Source organism: Mus musculus, chromosome 13, assembly GCF_000001635.26.
Source record: "Mus musculus strain C57BL/6J chromosome 13, GRCm38.p6 C57BL/6J".
NCBI lineage: Eukaryota > Metazoa > Chordata > Mammalia > Rodentia > Muridae > Mus > Mus musculus.
This window is the reverse complement of record NC_000079.6, coordinates 81,171,106-81,189,212: the sequence shown is the minus strand read 5'-3', so window position 1 is coordinate 81,189,212 and position 18,107 is coordinate 81,171,106. Positions and strand designations below refer to the sequence as shown.

The window sequence follows — 18,107 nt, the reverse complement described above, 5'->3', positions numbered from 1 at the left end:
GGGAAACTGGGAAGGGGGATAGCATTTGAAATGTAAATCAATAAAGTAACCAATAAAAGAAAAAAAAAGATAATCTCAACTGTGCAAATATTTCAGTTTAGAAAGATACTCTATGTTGGTCTTCTCTGACCTCTTAAGTCCACACACTATCCCAATGAGGCACTCACTCCACCTTGTAAGGCTTACCTGACATTTAATCCTAAAACCATTGTGGTTTAAAGGTTAAACTTTATGCAAATTATGAGATACACACGTGCAATTGCAGGAGTGAGGAGTCCAAAGCAGGAGGAGCACACACTAGCAAACAACCTGGGGTTCTACTGAGTAGCAAACCAGTGGGTCCACAGAGTCACACTCTGTTTCACAGAAACCCCAAGGGCCTAACGTGATGACTTTAATCCCATCATTCAGGAGGATCTCTGTGAGTTCAAGGCCGGGCTTGTCTGCATACTGACTGAGTTCCAGGCCTGTCTAAGCTTCTTAGAGAGATCCTGTCTCAAAAACACAATACACAAAAAACCAGCCAAGATAAGTAAAACTTAGTTATTAACTAAAATGCATTTTAAAAGTAAGTTGAATATGAAAATTACTGTATGCTTTACAACAGAAATTCAGAGTAACATATTTTTTCCTGTACAACTACTTAAATCTAAAATATTGTTTCCTCTAACTCTAAGCCTTCATAAATGTATTCTTTTTTAAGGGATAAAAACAAGATAAAATAAATAGGCAATTCATTTATAGTATTTTTATTATTTATCCTTTCCCCTGTCATTTCTGATAATCTGGGAAGGGGGTACATCCACATTAATATAAGCATCGCTGTGTACATAAATCCACTGGTGACAAAAATGTGTGTAAAATAAAATCATCATGCTTGGAAAGAAAATAAATTGGCTATAAATGCAAAGTAGTATTGAGAACATAAGTATTGACTCATATTTTATTTATAAATGATGTGTATTTATCAACATGGTGGATAACATCATTATTCTTCACCTGATTAAGCCAGTGAACATATTTACTTCATTTTCTATACAAAGCAAAATTGTTTTAAATAAGGATAGTTACTTATCCTTATCAAATATTGAATATCCATATTCTGGATTGATTATATGTTGTGTGAATTTTCAGAATAAAACAGACAGCTCATCTCCATTACTTTCCAAATACAGTAAGTGAATTTACATGTTCGGAAGGAAAGGTTGGTGGAGACAAGTGTGCCTTTTGCGGTGGATGCCATCTCTGAAGATGTGCTGAGGAAAGCTAACGAAGGAGATGGGCACATGAACCTGTGAACAATGCTGAGATGCTGAGAAGGATTTAGACTTTGGATACTTATTCCTCTTACATTTCCTCCAACCTGTCTCATTACCTATGTGACCCAGCTGTGACCCAGATGTCAGCCAGCTGGATGTCTTCAAGTTTCCCAGCCCACTGGGGTCAGCTCGTTCTGTAAAATATAATTTAGATGAGCTCGAACCACAATCTTCAGTACAGCGAGTTCCCTGTGCCCCTCCAGGAAAGGTCAATGACTCTAAGCAGTGTGTCTCTGAGCTGCTGCTGCTTCTGAGCCACTCAGGAGCTGACTTCACACAGACAGCAACGAAGTGGAAGGAAGACCCACACCACACACAGCCATGTTTGTGAAAGCTGAGTCAGGTGGCACATGGGAAGATGGTTCGGAAAGCATAACGAGTTGCTGGTGGTGGTGACAACCTCACTAAACTAGAATGTGATCTCAGGCTCTGTGAATGCTGAGGGCGAACTTGGGAGAGGAAAATCTGAGAATAATGAGATGCGTTTGCTTGTAGCATTTGGTTAAAAATAGAGGAGAGAGTGGAGTCTGACAAGAAACATTAGCATGGTCTCATAATGAGAGGGAGAAACTATCAAAGTCTAAAAGAGAAAACCAAAATGTTACGCGATTTTAAAAACCTAAAACATACAAGAGTGTCCAGTGCCCAGGAAGGGGAGACACTAGAGTCCTTTGGAGCTGGTGAGCCGGGAATTTAAAAAAATATGGCTTTGCTACTCCTTTTTAAGAAAGGAAACCCACATGGCCTTCATCTAATTTCCTAGATTCTGCCAGATCTCTTCAAGCTGTGGTTGCCAGCGTGTTAGTCCACTGCCCTGATGCGTGTGCACGACTCCCTGTCTCCTTAGCCTTCCATCCCATTTCTTCCAGAATGTGTTCCTAGCTTAGGAAATATTCTGCCCTGACACAAGTTTCCTACTGCCTCATATCCATTTCATGGGAACAAATACTCAGAGCTACCAGGATTTAGTTACTTAGTTGAAGGGGGAAGAAATTCTGATTGGCTAGATTATTTTTTTAAAAGAATAAGATATAGTTCATTTATTTTGGCCCTTTTTAAAATATATATTATAAATTTCCTTACACCCTAGTAAAAATTCTATTGCTAGAAAGTTAGAATGCTATTTTTTTAAGTTAAATAAGGTCTTAGACAAGAAATCAAGACTTTGTTATAATTCAGAACATGCAGTGACTTAGCTTTCTCCAGACTCCTCCCAAAGGCTGATCACAGAAGTGGCAGGTTCTCTCTGCCATCTGCCCATGGGATTTACTCTTACAGCCCTTGAAGGAACTCTGGCCAGTTCAAGTGTGGCAAACGTGGCTCTAGCAGGCCTTGCCCTTCTCTCCATTTGCTCTGCCTTGTTAAAATCTGTTAGGTTACTTACCTAAAGCTAGCCACCATGGTCTATTCCCTTATTTAGCCACTTTCTCCTCCTGAGGCTGACTACCAAGGTTCATCTATCAAAATATTAAAGTCTAGGAATCAACCCCCTTTAATTAACCTAATTAACATGCCCAATCAAAATATACCACCTCATCCTAACCCATTATAGTACAGACTTCCCGTTTTTCTCTTCTTAAAAATTACACCTGCAAGGTCATGGGTTGCTGTTTTTCTGTCTGGGTCAGAGAGCAGTCACTTTGATTTTTCTTCTCTACTTAATAAAGACATCTCTGTGCAAATTGGTGTTTGGGAGTGGTTTGTGCCTAATTTGGGGCCGGTTGTATGTGTGTGTGGGGTCTCCTTTAGCCCTGCTTCATTTGCAAATGTTTGTGTGTCAGAAGTTATCCTGGATTCCCTTATTAGTAGTTCAGGAGGCAAATCCTTGTTTTTGTTGGAGGGAGGTGGATAGAGTTTGCTCAGCTGGACAAATTGTTTGTGAAGGGAAGCATCTTGAAATACTGCAAATCACAGCTAGAGCGGACAGGAGGAAGAATTGCCAGTCAGATGTCAGAGGAGCAAAGCACTCCTTAAAAATCCAGGCCCACATTGTGTGGGTGAGAAAGGTGGATGCTTTCAGTGGCTTACCATTCATGACAGGTCATATGGGATAGGGCTCTGAAGAAACAGAAAAGGAAAACCTTAGTAATGTGCCTCTGGGTGGTTTTTTTCCCCCATTAGCTGAAAGACCCATTTCAGCAAAGTCACACAAATGAAGGGGACTGCTACTGAGTAATGTGAATGTTGGCCCACGTTCTCTGTCTACCAATGCCATGGTGTTCCGCTTTTATTCTTATCTTTTATTTATTTCTATTTATTTATGACTATACACCCAGCTCAAACCACAATAAACTCGATACTTACTCCTAAGTTTGACTGTGATAATAGCTTCAAGTAAAAGGTAAGGCAGGCAGTGGAGCCCATGTGTAACACCATACGTGTGTATTCTCATCCTTCATCAATACCTGAGTTCTATATCTACGATCTGTCATTCAAGTGGAAGACAGCTGCTACTTGTTGGAAGACCATGTTTAAAAAAAAAATCAGAAGACCACATAACCATCACTTGCAGTACAGAAACATGTTTAGTATCAAACTATTAATGTTTGCTTGTTTTATTTAACCATAAGTCTTTGACCCAGACAAAATAGGCCTGACTGAATAAAGCTAGGTACAGAAGGACTCTTTGTGACATCCAAATTAAATTCTAAAACAAGGGAATTTATCATTCTGACATCCTTTTGCAAATGCAGAATATTTTGAAACATATCTTAAAAATGTGACTTGTTTACACCAAATGAACATACATCATGCTCATTTGACTAAGGCACTTACCAATGTAGCTTAGTTTAAAGTCTTTTATTGTTTATTTAAAGATTTATTTTTATTTAATTATGTATGTGTGCCTGTATGTGTGTATATGTGGGAAGTGTCATAGTTTGGTTTTTATCGCTGTTATCAAATACCATGATCATAAGCAAGTCGGGAAGGACAGGGTTTATTTCACCTTGCAGGGTTAGAGCCCTTCATGAATGGAAGTCAGGAAAGGAGCTCAAGGCAGGAACTGGAGCATAGACCACATAAGCATGAGCTCACTGTCTTGGCCCCAAGGATGCTCCGGGCTTGCTTTCTTCTACAATCTAGGACCACCTGCAGAGAGTTGTTAGCACAACCCATGTTGGTCATTAATCAAGAAATTGCCCTACAAACTTGCCTACAAACAATCTGGAGTCACTGTCTCATTGGAGGTTCCTCTTCTCAGGTAACATTAGCTTGTGTCAAGTTGACCAAAAAAAAAAAAAAAAAAAAAAAAAAGAAAGTAGAATGTAGGTGCCTACAGAAATTAGAAGAGCTGAGAAGAGGATACAGGACACTCTGGAGCTACTATGACAGAGGTTTGTGAGAAGCCCAAAAAGGATGCTCAGAACAAACTTGGATTCTCTGTAGCATGGTACATTCTTCCAACTGTTGAACCATCTCTCTAGCTTCTTCATTTAAACTTTCAGTATAGACATTGTGTTTTCCCCAGTTTCAAGAACAAGTGTTTAGCCAACTATCTAGTTTTGTATTTTTGTTTGTTTACTTGTTGTTTCTCTAACATGGTATTTTTATTGATTATTTGGGAATTCCACACAATTCACCTTCATCATGCTGGCTTCCCATTCCTCCCCGGTCCATCTTTCCACCTTTGTGCCCTCCCCCACATATACCAAGTCCAATTTGTGTTCTCCATATATTTATTGGAGCATGATATTTTAAGGTTTTTCTTCTAAACATATTTTCCTAGTCTTTTCTTCGGAGTTTATTATGGCTACAATATAATGTAGACTTACAAATGTTATACATCAATATAACAAAGGAAGCTGGAGACAGACAAGAGAGATACACTCTCAGTGTCTCAAGAACTTTCCCTCCAAGATGAAAGTTTTCATCTCAGAGGAAACTATGTCACAGCAAAACCAAGATAGTGTCAATGCCAGGGTAGAGAATCCTCAAATTTGTAATAGATACTGTGTATATGCATGCACATGTGTGTTCATGTATGTGTGGGTTCACATGTGGAGAACAGTAGCCATCCTTAAGCCATGTTCCCTGTGGCCAGCACATCTTCTATGTTGAGACAGGGTCTTTTGTTGGCTTATAGCTTGCCATTGGGTTAGGCTGCCTGGTCAATAAACCCTGGGATGTGTCTGTCTCCTCTCCAGGGCTGGGATATAAGCACCTATCTAGCCTTTATGTGTGTGCTGAGGATCACAGATAGGCCTTCACAGAAGGCGTTTTTACACTGAGTCACTTTCCCATTCCTAGCCTTCATATCCCAGCATGCTCCCCAGAGGATGTTTAGAAAAATGGAGCTAGTGAAAACAAGATAAAGAAATGTTTTTTTCTTAAGTCTAGAATTAATGGTTTAAAACTTTTTGTGTGTGTTTAGTAAACTACTTCAGTAAATTTTCATAACTGACTTCTACTATAGATACCATTTTAACTTTTTTTTGGTTTAGTTTTGTTTTGTTTTTTGGTTTTTTTTTTTTTTTGGTTTTTCGAGACAGGGTTTCTCTGTGTAGCCGTGGTTGTCCTGGAACTCACTCTGCAGACCAGGCTGGCCTTGAACTCAGAAATCCGCCTGCCTCTGCCTCCCACGTGCTGGGATTACAGGCATGTGCCACTACTGCCTGGCCCCATTTTAACTTTTAATTTAAAGATAAATGAAGTCATAGAAAGGCTAAATATTCCTAATGTCTGTTATTCAAAATGCACTGATACACTTCAATATGACTCCAATTCTGAGGTGCGGGTGTACTAACTATGACTTCTCATACACATTTAAAATGACATACATGGTAGGATGCAAATGTCAGAGTCATTTGGCATACGTATTTGGATATTTTCTTGTTTTCCCAAGAGACAAACTCACTACAGAACCTCCTCAGTGAAGTATAGACAAACCTGCAGCTTCTTCTCTGGGATGACTTTAGTCTGATAAAGCCAAAATTTACTGTTGCCAGCGTCTACAAAGAGCTAGTGCAAAATGGTGAAAGGATTAAATACTTATATATACATATGTATATATAAACACAAACACACACACACACACGCACATATCTTGATGTTGTGCTTGTCTGAGTTACTGCCTGCCTCCTCTCTTTCAGATGCTTCATCCCAAACATCTATGCTGCTCTGTTCACGGCTGCTCTTGTTCCTCTAATGTGCCTCGTGGTGGTATTTGTGGTGTTCATTCATGCCTACCAGCTGAAGCCGCAGTGGAAAGGTTATGATGACGTCTTCAGAGGACGAACCAACGCAGCAGGTTGGGAAGGACCTATTTTTTGCATTTTAGAGATGGGTACTTACTTCTCTAGGGGGCTAAATGCCATGGAGAATTTTTGTGTTGGGGGGTTTTGTTGTTTTGTTTTATTTTGCTTCTAAATGAAATGAAAGGATGAAAATAGGTTCAGCTTACAGCACGTAGTTCAGCCTTGAACTAAGCTTTCTGCTGTCTTCTCATTGGAACTTCCTGGCAGCTCTCCTCCTTCAGGGCTTGTGGATTTTACTGCTGTTTCCAGTTTCCCTTAAGGTGTCACTGTCCAGGCCAGTGAGTCACCAGCTTCGGGAAATTGCTCCCCAGGTTTTTCCCAACTCAAGCAATAACAACCTGCATTCAACCTGTGAACTCACTTCACTTCTAGTAGATTCTGAGATGTCAGAGTCAAGCAAACCTCTGCAGTGCTCGAGAGTGTTGGATTTTGCTTGTGGCTTTCTGATTGTGCAGACAGATGTTTTAAAACATGTGTAATCAGACAGCCTCATAAGTGGCTACACATGTCTGCTTACTTAACAGTGCAAATCTTTCCAGCTCACATTGGCTCCCACTGTGGCTCATTTTTTCCCTTTGAATCATGCTCAGCACCGGTTTTTATGGTCGGATTCTCTTTCTGTTGTTCTTAGAATAGAGTTTCCTAAGAATTTCCTCAACTAGGAAGGAACAATAACTGTACACCTACAGACAGAAATTGTCAAACACTGGAGAAATTGAGGGGAGAGCTTTGAACTGGAAAAGGGGTAACTTGTGGGCCAGTGACCTTTCCTTTTTTTCAGCTTCTACAAATCTAATATTGAATGTATGGCCATCTTGAAGGAATTAATCACATTTTAGATATCACCCATGAAGTCCCTCAACCCATGTGTAATACATTACTGTGGGTTAGTTGATATTGTCACTTAAAGGATACATGTGACATGACACAGCTTTCTCGCCCCTACACCGGATCAGGGTGCAAAAGCATTATTTATGGCTGGATGAGAAGTTCACCCTCCTGTGTTTCTTCATTAGCTGCAGGGTCTTGGCACCTTGCCAGCTCGTCTCCCATCTCTCACTTTGCAAAATAATGTGTACAGAGAAGTGTTTGTAGCCAGGAATAGCTTTACATTTATTAATACAAAGGCAATATTCAATGTAGAAGTCCTTATTTTTCTTAGAACCCGGAACATTTTCACCCAATGTGTGACTCACTGTAGTAAAATGCCATTATGTTTAATACTCTGCTCAAATCTTCTTGTTAAAATAGGATGCACTGACCTTTAAAATATCCAATTTAAATGGCACTGCAAGTTTGTAAGGTGTTTTATTACCTTTATTACCTTTCTTCCATACTCAAATATAGATAACGTATTAACAAAAAAAAATTAAAAATAAGATTGATGTGTCCTTCTTAGAAAAGGGAACGAAATACTCACATGAGCAAATATGGATACAAAGTGCCAAGCATAGACTGAAGGAAAGGCCATCCAAAGACTGTCCCATCCCAGATACAGTCACCAAACTCCAACACTATTGTGGATGCTAAGAAATACTTGCTAAAGGGAGCCTAGTATAGCTGTCTCCTGAGAGGCTCTGCCAGAGCCTTACAAGTACAGACTTGTACTTGCCCATAGCTAACCATTGCACTGAGTGCGGGGTTCCCAAAGGAGGAGTTAGAGAAAGGACTGAAGGAGCTAAAGGGGAAGCTATAGGAAGAACAACAATATCAACCAACCAGAACCCCCAGAGCTCCCAGGGACTACACCACCAACCAAGTAGTACACATGGCTCCAGGTGCATATGCAGCAGAGGATGGCCTTATCAGGCATCAATGGGAGGAGAGGTCCTTGGTTCTATCAAGGCTCGATAGATGCCCCAGTGTAAGGAAGTCAAGGTTGCGGAGGTGGGACTTGGTGGGTGGAGGAACACCCTCATAGAAGCAGGGGGAGGGGGCATGGAATAGGGGGTCCTGGGAGGGGGGACTGGGTAAGGGGATAACAATTGAAATGTAAATAAATTTTTAAAAATAAATTATATTTTTTAAAATCTTATATTCAACAAAACTGGAAAAAAATATGATAATGTATTTCTATGGACCAGACAGAGTGCATAAAATGGTGATCTGAGACAAAACCTTACTATTTCCTGAGACAAAACCTTAATAATTCCTGAGACAAAAAAGAAAAAAATAAAGCAGCTGTGAGCTGGCATCTGCTCTGGTGGTAAAGTAGAACCTGTAAGATTGTAATCCATGGCAGGAAGATGCAGGCAATGGGTCATTCCTGGCAGAAGCTTGGGAAAGCTGCTGTAATAGCTTCAGCTTTGATTTAAATGAGTAGACCAACCCAAGAATACAGTCACATCATATTAAACACCAGGGCTAAGCTCTTCGGAGTTAGAGCCGATATCTATGTAGCTATAACACCCGCATAGAAAAAGAAAGACCACAGCATCAACTGCTCCCTGAGGGCTCTAAAAGCTACAACGGGGCAGGGGCAGGGGCAGGGAGACAACAACAAAACCGTTCCAATGATAAAGGCTGATGAATAAAGAAAGGGTTTCTATTCAATATTAATTGCAATCTGAAACTGAAGGGAAACTATCAAGCATAAACCTTAAAATGTAACAAATGGTGAATGTGATCCAACTCAGAAGTCTATAAGAGGTTGAAGGACCCTGAAAAGTAGAACACAGTGAAGAGCACGTTGGGCCCCTGCAAGCCACTCTGTAAAGTGCTTCCCCACTCTATCTGTTGTGTAGAGCTTTACTGAGATGCGGTTTATATAACACAAAGCTCCTCTGTTTAGCCCACCTAGTCTGTGGAGAGTTAACATGTTCACATAGCTGTGGAACCTTACCGTAGTCTAACTTTAGAATGTTTCCATTGCCCCCTAAGAAGATACATGTGTAGGTTTTGGCATTGATGCGTATATTGATTCCTCTTAGGTATGTGTATGTGGGAGAAGACTTCCTTGTCCATAAAGTGACTGCATTTAACTGTCAAATCTGCAAAACTGTCTTCCACAATGGCTACAGTAACCTATCTGGTGCTGTTCTTTGTTTGAGATGGGGGAATCTCACTGTATTGCCCAGGCTGGACTTAATCTCAGATGATCCTTCTGTCTCTGCCTCCCAGTTACTGGGATCACAGCAGCCTACTTGGTCTGTTTTTAAATATAAGGATTATTTTTGTTCGTGTCTGTTTGTTTTTAGTAAACAACCCACATCTGTTTGTTTATTTATTGTCTGTGTTTTCATGAGGCGGGGTTGAATCCTAAGACTAGACACCCTAGAGGGGATAACTTATTTAACCGTATCTTCTGATATGAAAGATGGCATATTTGTGAGAGTACTTAAAACATAATAGATAGATAGATAGATAGATAGATAGATAGATAGATAGATGGACGGATGGGTGAATAGATAGATGATAGATTGATAGATAGGTAGATGACAAAAATGTGGCCTATTTCAGGAATAATAACAAGCATACTGCTAAAAATGTTAACTATACAAATATTGAGGTGAACTCTAAACACATCAGAGAGGAGACAGCCAGCTCATGAACAGAGTCCAAAGGAAAGCTGGGGAACCACCAAGGAAACAAAAAAAGGAGAGAAAATTAAAACGAGGCTAAGGTATAAGAACAGATCTTCCAACAAAAGAAAGGAATTGGAGGAACCATAAGCAGCACAATTTGAAGAGATAAAGCTTCAGAAATTTCTGTAATCTGTATAAGTATACATGAAATCTATGTGAGCTGAGAGTACTAATCCAAATTCTAAGAACATTTTGAACGTGTGTGTATTGGAATTTTGGAAACCTGGATTGTGTGTAACTTTTCTTTGCTTTTGGCGCTTCCTGTAAGCAGACAACTCCCACTTAGGACTTGAGAATCTATAGAGTGGTCAGATTTACTGTTTGCTGAAAACCTAAGTTTGAAGACAACAGAAAATTTGGAACCATCTTCTCTTTCTCTGAGCAGCTGGGGCTTTCACACCCTCCAGGACACTGGACGACGGAGCTGGAGTGTGGTCTAATCAACTCTCCCAAAGGCCCAGCATAGCTTACTGTAGTTCTAAACATGCAAAGGCAAGAATTCCTCCTAAGAAAACTCAGACAGCTTAGAGTTTTATTGAATTTCCCCTTCATTAAGACAGTTAAGCAGATATAGTTAATACTAGAGTCAGACATACTTGACTACCTGAAAGGGGTTACATCATTCCATTTGGCCTAGAATCTTCCACTGTCTTTAGAATTGTTCTCCAAATTATTCCCTTCCCAGAATCTAGATGCCTGACAAAAGGGCCAACTTCCCCAACAAGTATATGACCCTACTGAGTATAGTATCAATGAGAATCCTTGCATCTTACACTTGAAGTGACTGTTTTTCCTTCTCACATCCTTGGTTTCACTCAGCATTCAAGTAAACTGGTGAACTCTAAAGGAAAGGGGGCAGGAGCTCCAGCGAAGTCAAGTACCCTGGGAACTGAGGTAGCCATCTTCTATACCTTTCTTGCTGAGCAGTCCTGGAACAGCCTCACAGCATTGCCTTGGGGACCCATAGTTGACCTCTGTGAACCTGATTCTTTAAGGTCAATGGCTCTCTGTGAGAATCACTAGCTTTCTCCTCCTTTCTATGGCTACTCAAGAATGAGTCATAAAGGTATCATAAACTGCATTTCAGTGTCTCTAACAGCATTTCAAATGAAGCCTATAATTTTCAGGTTCAGGTTTGATCTTGGGCAACAATAAGCTGGTCTCTCCTTTTAGACTTACTTTAAAAGCTGCTGACTCCTTTCTGAATCATCAGCCAGTTCTTACTTGATGAAAGATACGTGGACCAGAGAAAGAAAATTAATTGCAAGGAAAAGAGGAAGTAGGTGATTATGAGTCCTTTTGTTGTAAAGATCTCTACATAGGTTTCAATATATTCACAAAACTGGAGAGGTGAGTGGAGTCCAGGGTCACACCATCCAGGACATACCTGATATGGTCTGATCTCAGAGGCTATGCATAGTTATGGTTAGTACCTGGGTGGGAGAGGTGGCTCGATCCCACTGGCCATGAGCAAGGAGACTCTCTATTTTAGAATTCCCTGGAATGGTAACGGCCAGTGCTTGAGTGGGAGCATCTGTACCGCAGAATGCTTCTAGCCCTTGTAAGGCTCTTTCTCTTTATCCTTAGGGTTAACAATAATAGGTAAGATAACGTTCTATACTCTAATGGAAATCATTGAAAACTTGTGATGAATGTAAAACATTTTACCACAGCTCAAAGTTATTGCTAACATTTAAAAATGATTCAAATAGATACACAAAACTCACTGAAATGCAAATGAATAAGAGAATAAAGAAATAGCCTCTAAGAAATGAAATATCTCTATACTGCCCTGTACAAGCTAGCAGACTGACTGCTTCTCTCTGTGGACGTGGGTGCTCCTTTCCACAACCAGAGTGAGATTCTTCTTCCCTCCATAAGTCAGGGTAGGCTTTGGTTTTGCTTACACAAATCTCACCGACATGATGCTGTCTCACAATGGGTCTAGTGTGGTTGAGGACTAACACATTTAACTGTCTTTATCTCGGAAACCAGCCACCATGTATGTTCTGTTTTCCTGAGATGACCACACTGATAGAACGATCAAGCTAGCCAATGAGGAACAGACACGTGCAGAGACATGTTTAGCCATCCTGCAGTGTTTGGAGGTGGGGGTAGGGGATCTTAGCCCTGCTTCTAGATATGTGAAGAATCCATCTTGTAGGATCCATCTACACAGAGCAGAGCAGAAACCTGACACAGGCAGCTGCAGGACTGTGGCAAAACACAATTCTAAGTGACTGGGTTTTGTGCTGCTTTGTTACAAATAGTTGGAACATCTAGATCACAAAGTCTCGTGTTTTCACTTCAAAGTTATGTACTCTTATTATTTTAAGATTGACTTGCAGAAACATTCATGGTTTATAAGTCAAATTGCAAAAATACCATTTGAGATATCATTTGATATATATATATATATACATATATATATGAGTATATATATCATATATACTCATGAGCATATATATCATATATACTCATGAATATAATATATATATAATTGTATACTCAAGCAGTATAGCTTACATTAAAGCACAAAGAGAGTTATGTGTCCTAGAACAGTACTGCGTGCTTGCCTGAGCTCCAGAGTGAGCAACACAACAGGTTTCACTTGGTCTGGGCAGCAGACGCTGGTTTGCAGTCTCGTCCCAGTTTTACTGCAGAGAAGAAAATGAAAACACAGGGCCTGGAGATCCAAGGAAAACCCCACTTTTCACTATACAATGAACCTCTTCACTGTACAGCGAACACACCCCTTCACTTGAGTCTTTGCAAGCTCAGCTCAACCTTGCCACATCCTGTTAGCAGTGCTGGGGGGAAATCCCAGTGGTTTCAAGAAGCCTTTCAGATTCTCCTCTAGGGCCTTGGTCTTCAGAGCTTCAAATGAGAAATCTTTAAACTCCAGTTACAGTGTGGTGCTAATGCTTCCTACCTTCTTTATTGGTTTGTTTGTTTGTCTTATCCTGTCTTGTGCATTTAGGATTAATCACTAAAAAGTCTTAGAACTGGATCGGGGCTGTGTCTCAACTGGAGGGTGCTTGCTGTCACAGTTCCTGGGCTTAATTCCTCACACTGTAAATAAGTGAGCAAAACTTTCTAGCACAGTCTCCTCAGGAATTCCCCCATGCCTTTGCCTGTCCTCATGAAAACTACAGAATACAATCAAAGAGTTTAAAGTTTAAAGTTATTCTCGACTCCCCAAATTATACATGTAACCAAAGAAGAAAAGGGGCTGGAGGGTCTTTCTATATAACTCACAGTTTCTGAATATCCTTCTATTAACAATTAAGTGGGGTGTTAGTGTTGGTGGTGGTGTTGGTGTTGTTAGTGTTTTGAGAGCTCCACAGTAAGTGTTGGAGTCCTGGTCTACTTCATGGTCACCGTTACCATCAACTGCACTACCACAAAGATTCATCGTATGCCAGGCACTGTTCTAAGAAGTTAGGTGTAGGGAGAGCTTTTATCTCAGAGTTTACATGAAACAAATACTCTTACTTCTATAGTCGGACAGGAAAATCCAGGCAACACTAGAATGGAGTTGTAATGAGAGCTACAGGTGATACACTAAGCTCTGCAGAGCCACTGTGGGTCTACGTTTTGTCTTAACACTGCTTGGGCAGACAAAACGGGGAGGCTCTAGGCTACATTCCACCCTCAGGTGCCGGGCTCATGGAACTCCCACCTGCTCGGGGGTTGAAGAATGCTGCCTAAGATGGAGGCCCCAGCCCGGGTGAGAAATGGCGCAGGTTGAGGCTGAGTCTGGGGTTCCCAAACTCCCAGAAACCCAGAACCGTGAGGAGTTGGAGGGAGGAAGCAGTGATGAGCCCGTGGCTGGGAGGCGAGGGAATCTGGCTTAGCTCTGGGGTGAATGTCGGGAGCAGAGGGGCCTTCTGTGGAAGATTTAGATGGCACAGCTCTGTATGATTAAGGTTTCTTGATGAGGGAGGGAGACAGTCCTTGTCCAAATTGTTTATTCATAGTAGAAAATGGAAACATACAACTTACTCAGGGTGGACCGGAGATTAAATATGTTTTGCAGGAAGGAATGTCTGGGAAGGGAAATTTATTGGCTAAACCCTCAGGATAGCCCATCTAGACACCTCAATAGCATGGAGAACTCTGTGCTCTATGTTACATGTGCAGTGGTCATGATCCTCACGTGGGGTGTCGTGGTCGCATGCTCTAGGACAGGAACCTGGTGGGGAATAGATGTAATGCCTACTGTTCTCAGATATGAGAAGTACCGGGGGTTTCTGAATCGGCTCAACCTTCCCAGTTTTGTCTGGTGACACAGTTCCACTTGCCCCACAAGCCACCATGGCTGCCAGCACCTATACTGACCCCTTAGCATTTTTTAAATCAAACTTTCCCTGATAATCTCAATATGTAAACCTTAATTTTAAAAGATGTTCATAAAAATGATCATTAGATTCTGTTCCCCAGGAGAGCTTGAGGGGTTCTTGGCTGGAATTTTTTTTTTTTGCATTTTCTACTCCATATTATTTCTAGTGAAAACTCTCCCTCTATACTTATTACCGAAACACCCAGTTTTTTCTATCTCCTAGTTGATACAGTTGTTATGTTACTAGCCTATTTTATGAGATTATTTGATTGATAAAATGCCAACATCTGTAAGTGCTTAATAAACCCACTAGAGTATACTAAAAGCTTGAAATTTGTTTCTTCTTGTTAACTTAATACCAGACTATGTGTAATTGCATAATTTTTGTCGAAAATACTATTGGGGGTTTCTATCCCACCTTTGATATTTTTAGTTCCCAAATAAAAGAGACAAACCCTTTATATTTGTAATAAGCCTTAAAGCACCAGAGCTGGGCAGATACCAACCCTCTGTGATATTCTATCTACTTCTCTGTCAGTAGCCCTGAGATACCTTTTGCCATGTTCTGCCTGTGCTACCACTCCCACAGGCTGGTCCTCATGGCCATGTCCTCATGATCCATCTATCCTCTTTCCTCTTCCTCCCTGGTCCCTGTCTCAGACCCCAATCCTGAGACCTCCAGCCCTGTCAATATCTCTCTTCTGCCCAGCTACAGGCTGTAGGCATCTTTATTAAACTAATAGTTTTAAAGAGCAAGGTTTGTATAACAAAAGCTGACATATGTGAGAATTCACTTCTCTCAAGGCAACCAGACCTTGGGATACAGAATTTAGCACTATGCTACATAGTAACAAACCAAACCTCAACGCACATTATTAGGAGATCCTTTCCTTAACACACTTTGTGAAATTCTCTCAAGTAGTCCCTTGCCTTCCTTTTCTGTCATTATGTCTTGATGGCTCTGAATGGCTCTGGTTACCATTCAGGACATCATGGCTTGTAGATCTAAAGAACAGACATTTCCCACAGTTACAGGGGCCAGAAGTCCCTGATGTGACTTCTGATTCAGAAGTGCCAGCTGATTTGGATCCCGAGGACCATCCTCCTGCTGTGGTCTTGCTGTGCACTCGCAGAAGAGAAAGACATCCCTACTGCATCTCTTCTAAGTCATTGATCCCATTGTGAGACTTCTAATAACTGATCTTGTCACCTCCTGGAGGCATGTTACCACCATGTTGGGAGTCAGGCATGCTCCCTGTGAATTTGATGGCTAGAAGACACAGTTCCATCCATGACACCTGGATTCCATCATCTCATAGTCAAGGCCCTTGCCACTGTCTTGAGACTGTGTCCCTTGGTTCTTATTTACCTCTATGTTATGCTGAAGCACTCTAAGGTCCAAATTGATCGTGCCATTAAAATAATCTAATGGTGACAATCCTCAGATGCTGAAATTAAAAGAAAACCTTATTATTTCTGAGTGAACTTCACACACCTGTGCTGTACTTACAGCCTTGCCGCTGTGTACCTAACAGCAGTGTAATTCTAATAAGTCTGGATTTAACACAGCTAAGCTCACTCTTGTGTTCTGGGTTCATTTATGGTAGTTCAGAAGCGGATAGAGAGTAGAACGGTATCCATATTTTTTTAAATGAGGCACGGTATTGTTCTCATACATGCACCTATGCAAGCATGTGTGTGTGTGTGTGTGTGTGTGTGTGTGTGTGTGTGTGTGTGTGTGTGTAGAAGTTAGAAAACAGCTCTTGGGAGCTCCGGTCATAACATCTGGATATCAAACACAATGTGAAGTGTGTGCATAAGCTCCATCTGCTGAGCCACCAGTCCACAACGGATTTATGCTTTGCTCTCCATCTTTATGAGGGTTTGGTGGACAATGCAGTCTGTGTGGTAAACAATACAAGCATGTATGGCTATCAAATAGTCCTGTGGCTACCCTTGTCATGCCACATCCCATTTGTCCAGAGAGCCACTAGAACATTCTAGTTGTTCATAATGGACTTACTGACTTTTAATATGTTTTCTTCTTGCTCATTTCCAATTTAATAAAAATGTTAAATTTCAATTTTCCTGGTGGCTTATACACTTTTTAGAAAGATTTACTCTTCTTCAAATCCTGCCTTACTAATCTTTTCAAAGTTACCAATGACTCATTGCTTTCTCGTTCTCCGAAAACTCTATAAAACAGTTATTAAAAAAAAAAAAAAAAAACAGTTATTTTTGTTTATTGCTTTGATCTGGAAGCAATTTTTTAGTGGCTGATAGCACTCTTCCATCCTCTCCTGGCAAAGGAAAAGACAATTTCTCGTTTTAAAAATATGTCTGTCCAGAATTAGCATTTACACTATTGCCGATGAATGTATATAAAATTTAGCTAGACAGTAGAAATACCAGGTTTTTTAGCCTGTTTTATCTTGGACTGTTTATATTCTGTCGTGGTAATGAACCCCTCAGCTGGCTTCTCCACTGTGGTCCCTTAATGCACAGTTGGCCAGCTTCTTAGTTGCAGATTCTATTGTAATTTTTCCCATGTACTTTTTAGGGCTGTTATTATTATTTCAAATCCTTTCTACTCATGGTTCAATGTTTACATTACTCCTTATGTAAATATAGTTCTCGAAATATAGTTTGTATGGATGCACTTTAAACTGATTGGCTAATAAAATATTAAAGATCAGATCTGTGAGTGAATAAAAGTAGGGTTGTTATCACTAAAAAGGTAGAAACTGGGAATAAGTAACCTGGGAAACGAGAAGTCAGTTTATATTGGAGGCACAATGGCTGTGCTGTAAAGAAAATCAAATAGGAAAATGGTATTTTTGCAACACATAGTTTTTGAAGAAATGTACACTATACCAGCAGTGATGTACACATCACTGGGCTAAAAGTACACTCCTTCAGGGCCCTTATTCCAAACGAAATAAGTGGTGAGGTGGTACTTTCCTCTAGACCAGCTGCACTAGGTCACTTTTCCACTTAGCAGGAAATGTCTTCCCTCCTCACATTCCAGGACAGCACAGCTCTGCCTTCAAAAGATTGGTTCCCTGTTTTCAGAGCCCGGTCTTTGCTTCCACCCTTTCAGCTCTGAACTGAGGCAGATGCCTGCTTTGAGGATCATACACACTCCTCCCTCCGTGTCACCATTTTCCCTTCCATGCCTCACCCAGCACAGCCTCTGCAGCTCTTCCAGCAGCACTCTCTCATTTGTCCTTGGCCCTCAGGGTGACGCTCTCTTCCCAATCCCTTCACTTCCCTCTGAACATGAACACTTCAAGGGCATTTGCATTGGCTCTTTCGACTTCCTCACCAACTGGCTTTCCTCTTTAAGTAGTTTGGCTAACCACCAGTGTAGTCTAGGCCACAGAGTAATCTTTATTATTCTTTATTTTGGCAAAGAACTCATAGAGATCTATGTGTCTCTGCCTCCCCAAGGCTGGGATTAAAGGCATGTACCGCCATGCTCAGTGATTAATGGTCAATGGACAGTGGCAAGCCTTCTTATAACACAGGTACCAGATTTTTTTGTGGTCAGTTTTATATTCCTGAGAACAGCTCTGTATGTAGGTGTGATGCTCATTTTCTACATTTA

General features: G+C 40.8%; 1 protein-coding gene across 8 annotated transcripts in view; it reads left to right on the top strand.

Moving 5' to 3' along the window:
- The window catches only part of Adgrv1 (adhesion G protein-coupled receptor V1), a 538,324-nt gene that overhangs the window by 444,179 nt on the left and 76,038 nt on the right, over positions 1 to 18,107 (top strand). For all 8 annotated transcript variants that reach the window (XR_001780748.2, XM_017315364.1, XM_017315363.1 and 5 more), the window contains one exon: positions 6,410 to 6,567. Coding sequence is in view for 7 of the 8 variants with exons in the window: in XM_017315364.1 (XP_017170853.1) it covers positions 6,410 to 6,567 (158 nt within the window). In the remaining variant the exon portion in view is untranslated. The remainder of the gene's footprint in view (positions 1 to 6,409; positions 6,568 to 18,107) is intronic.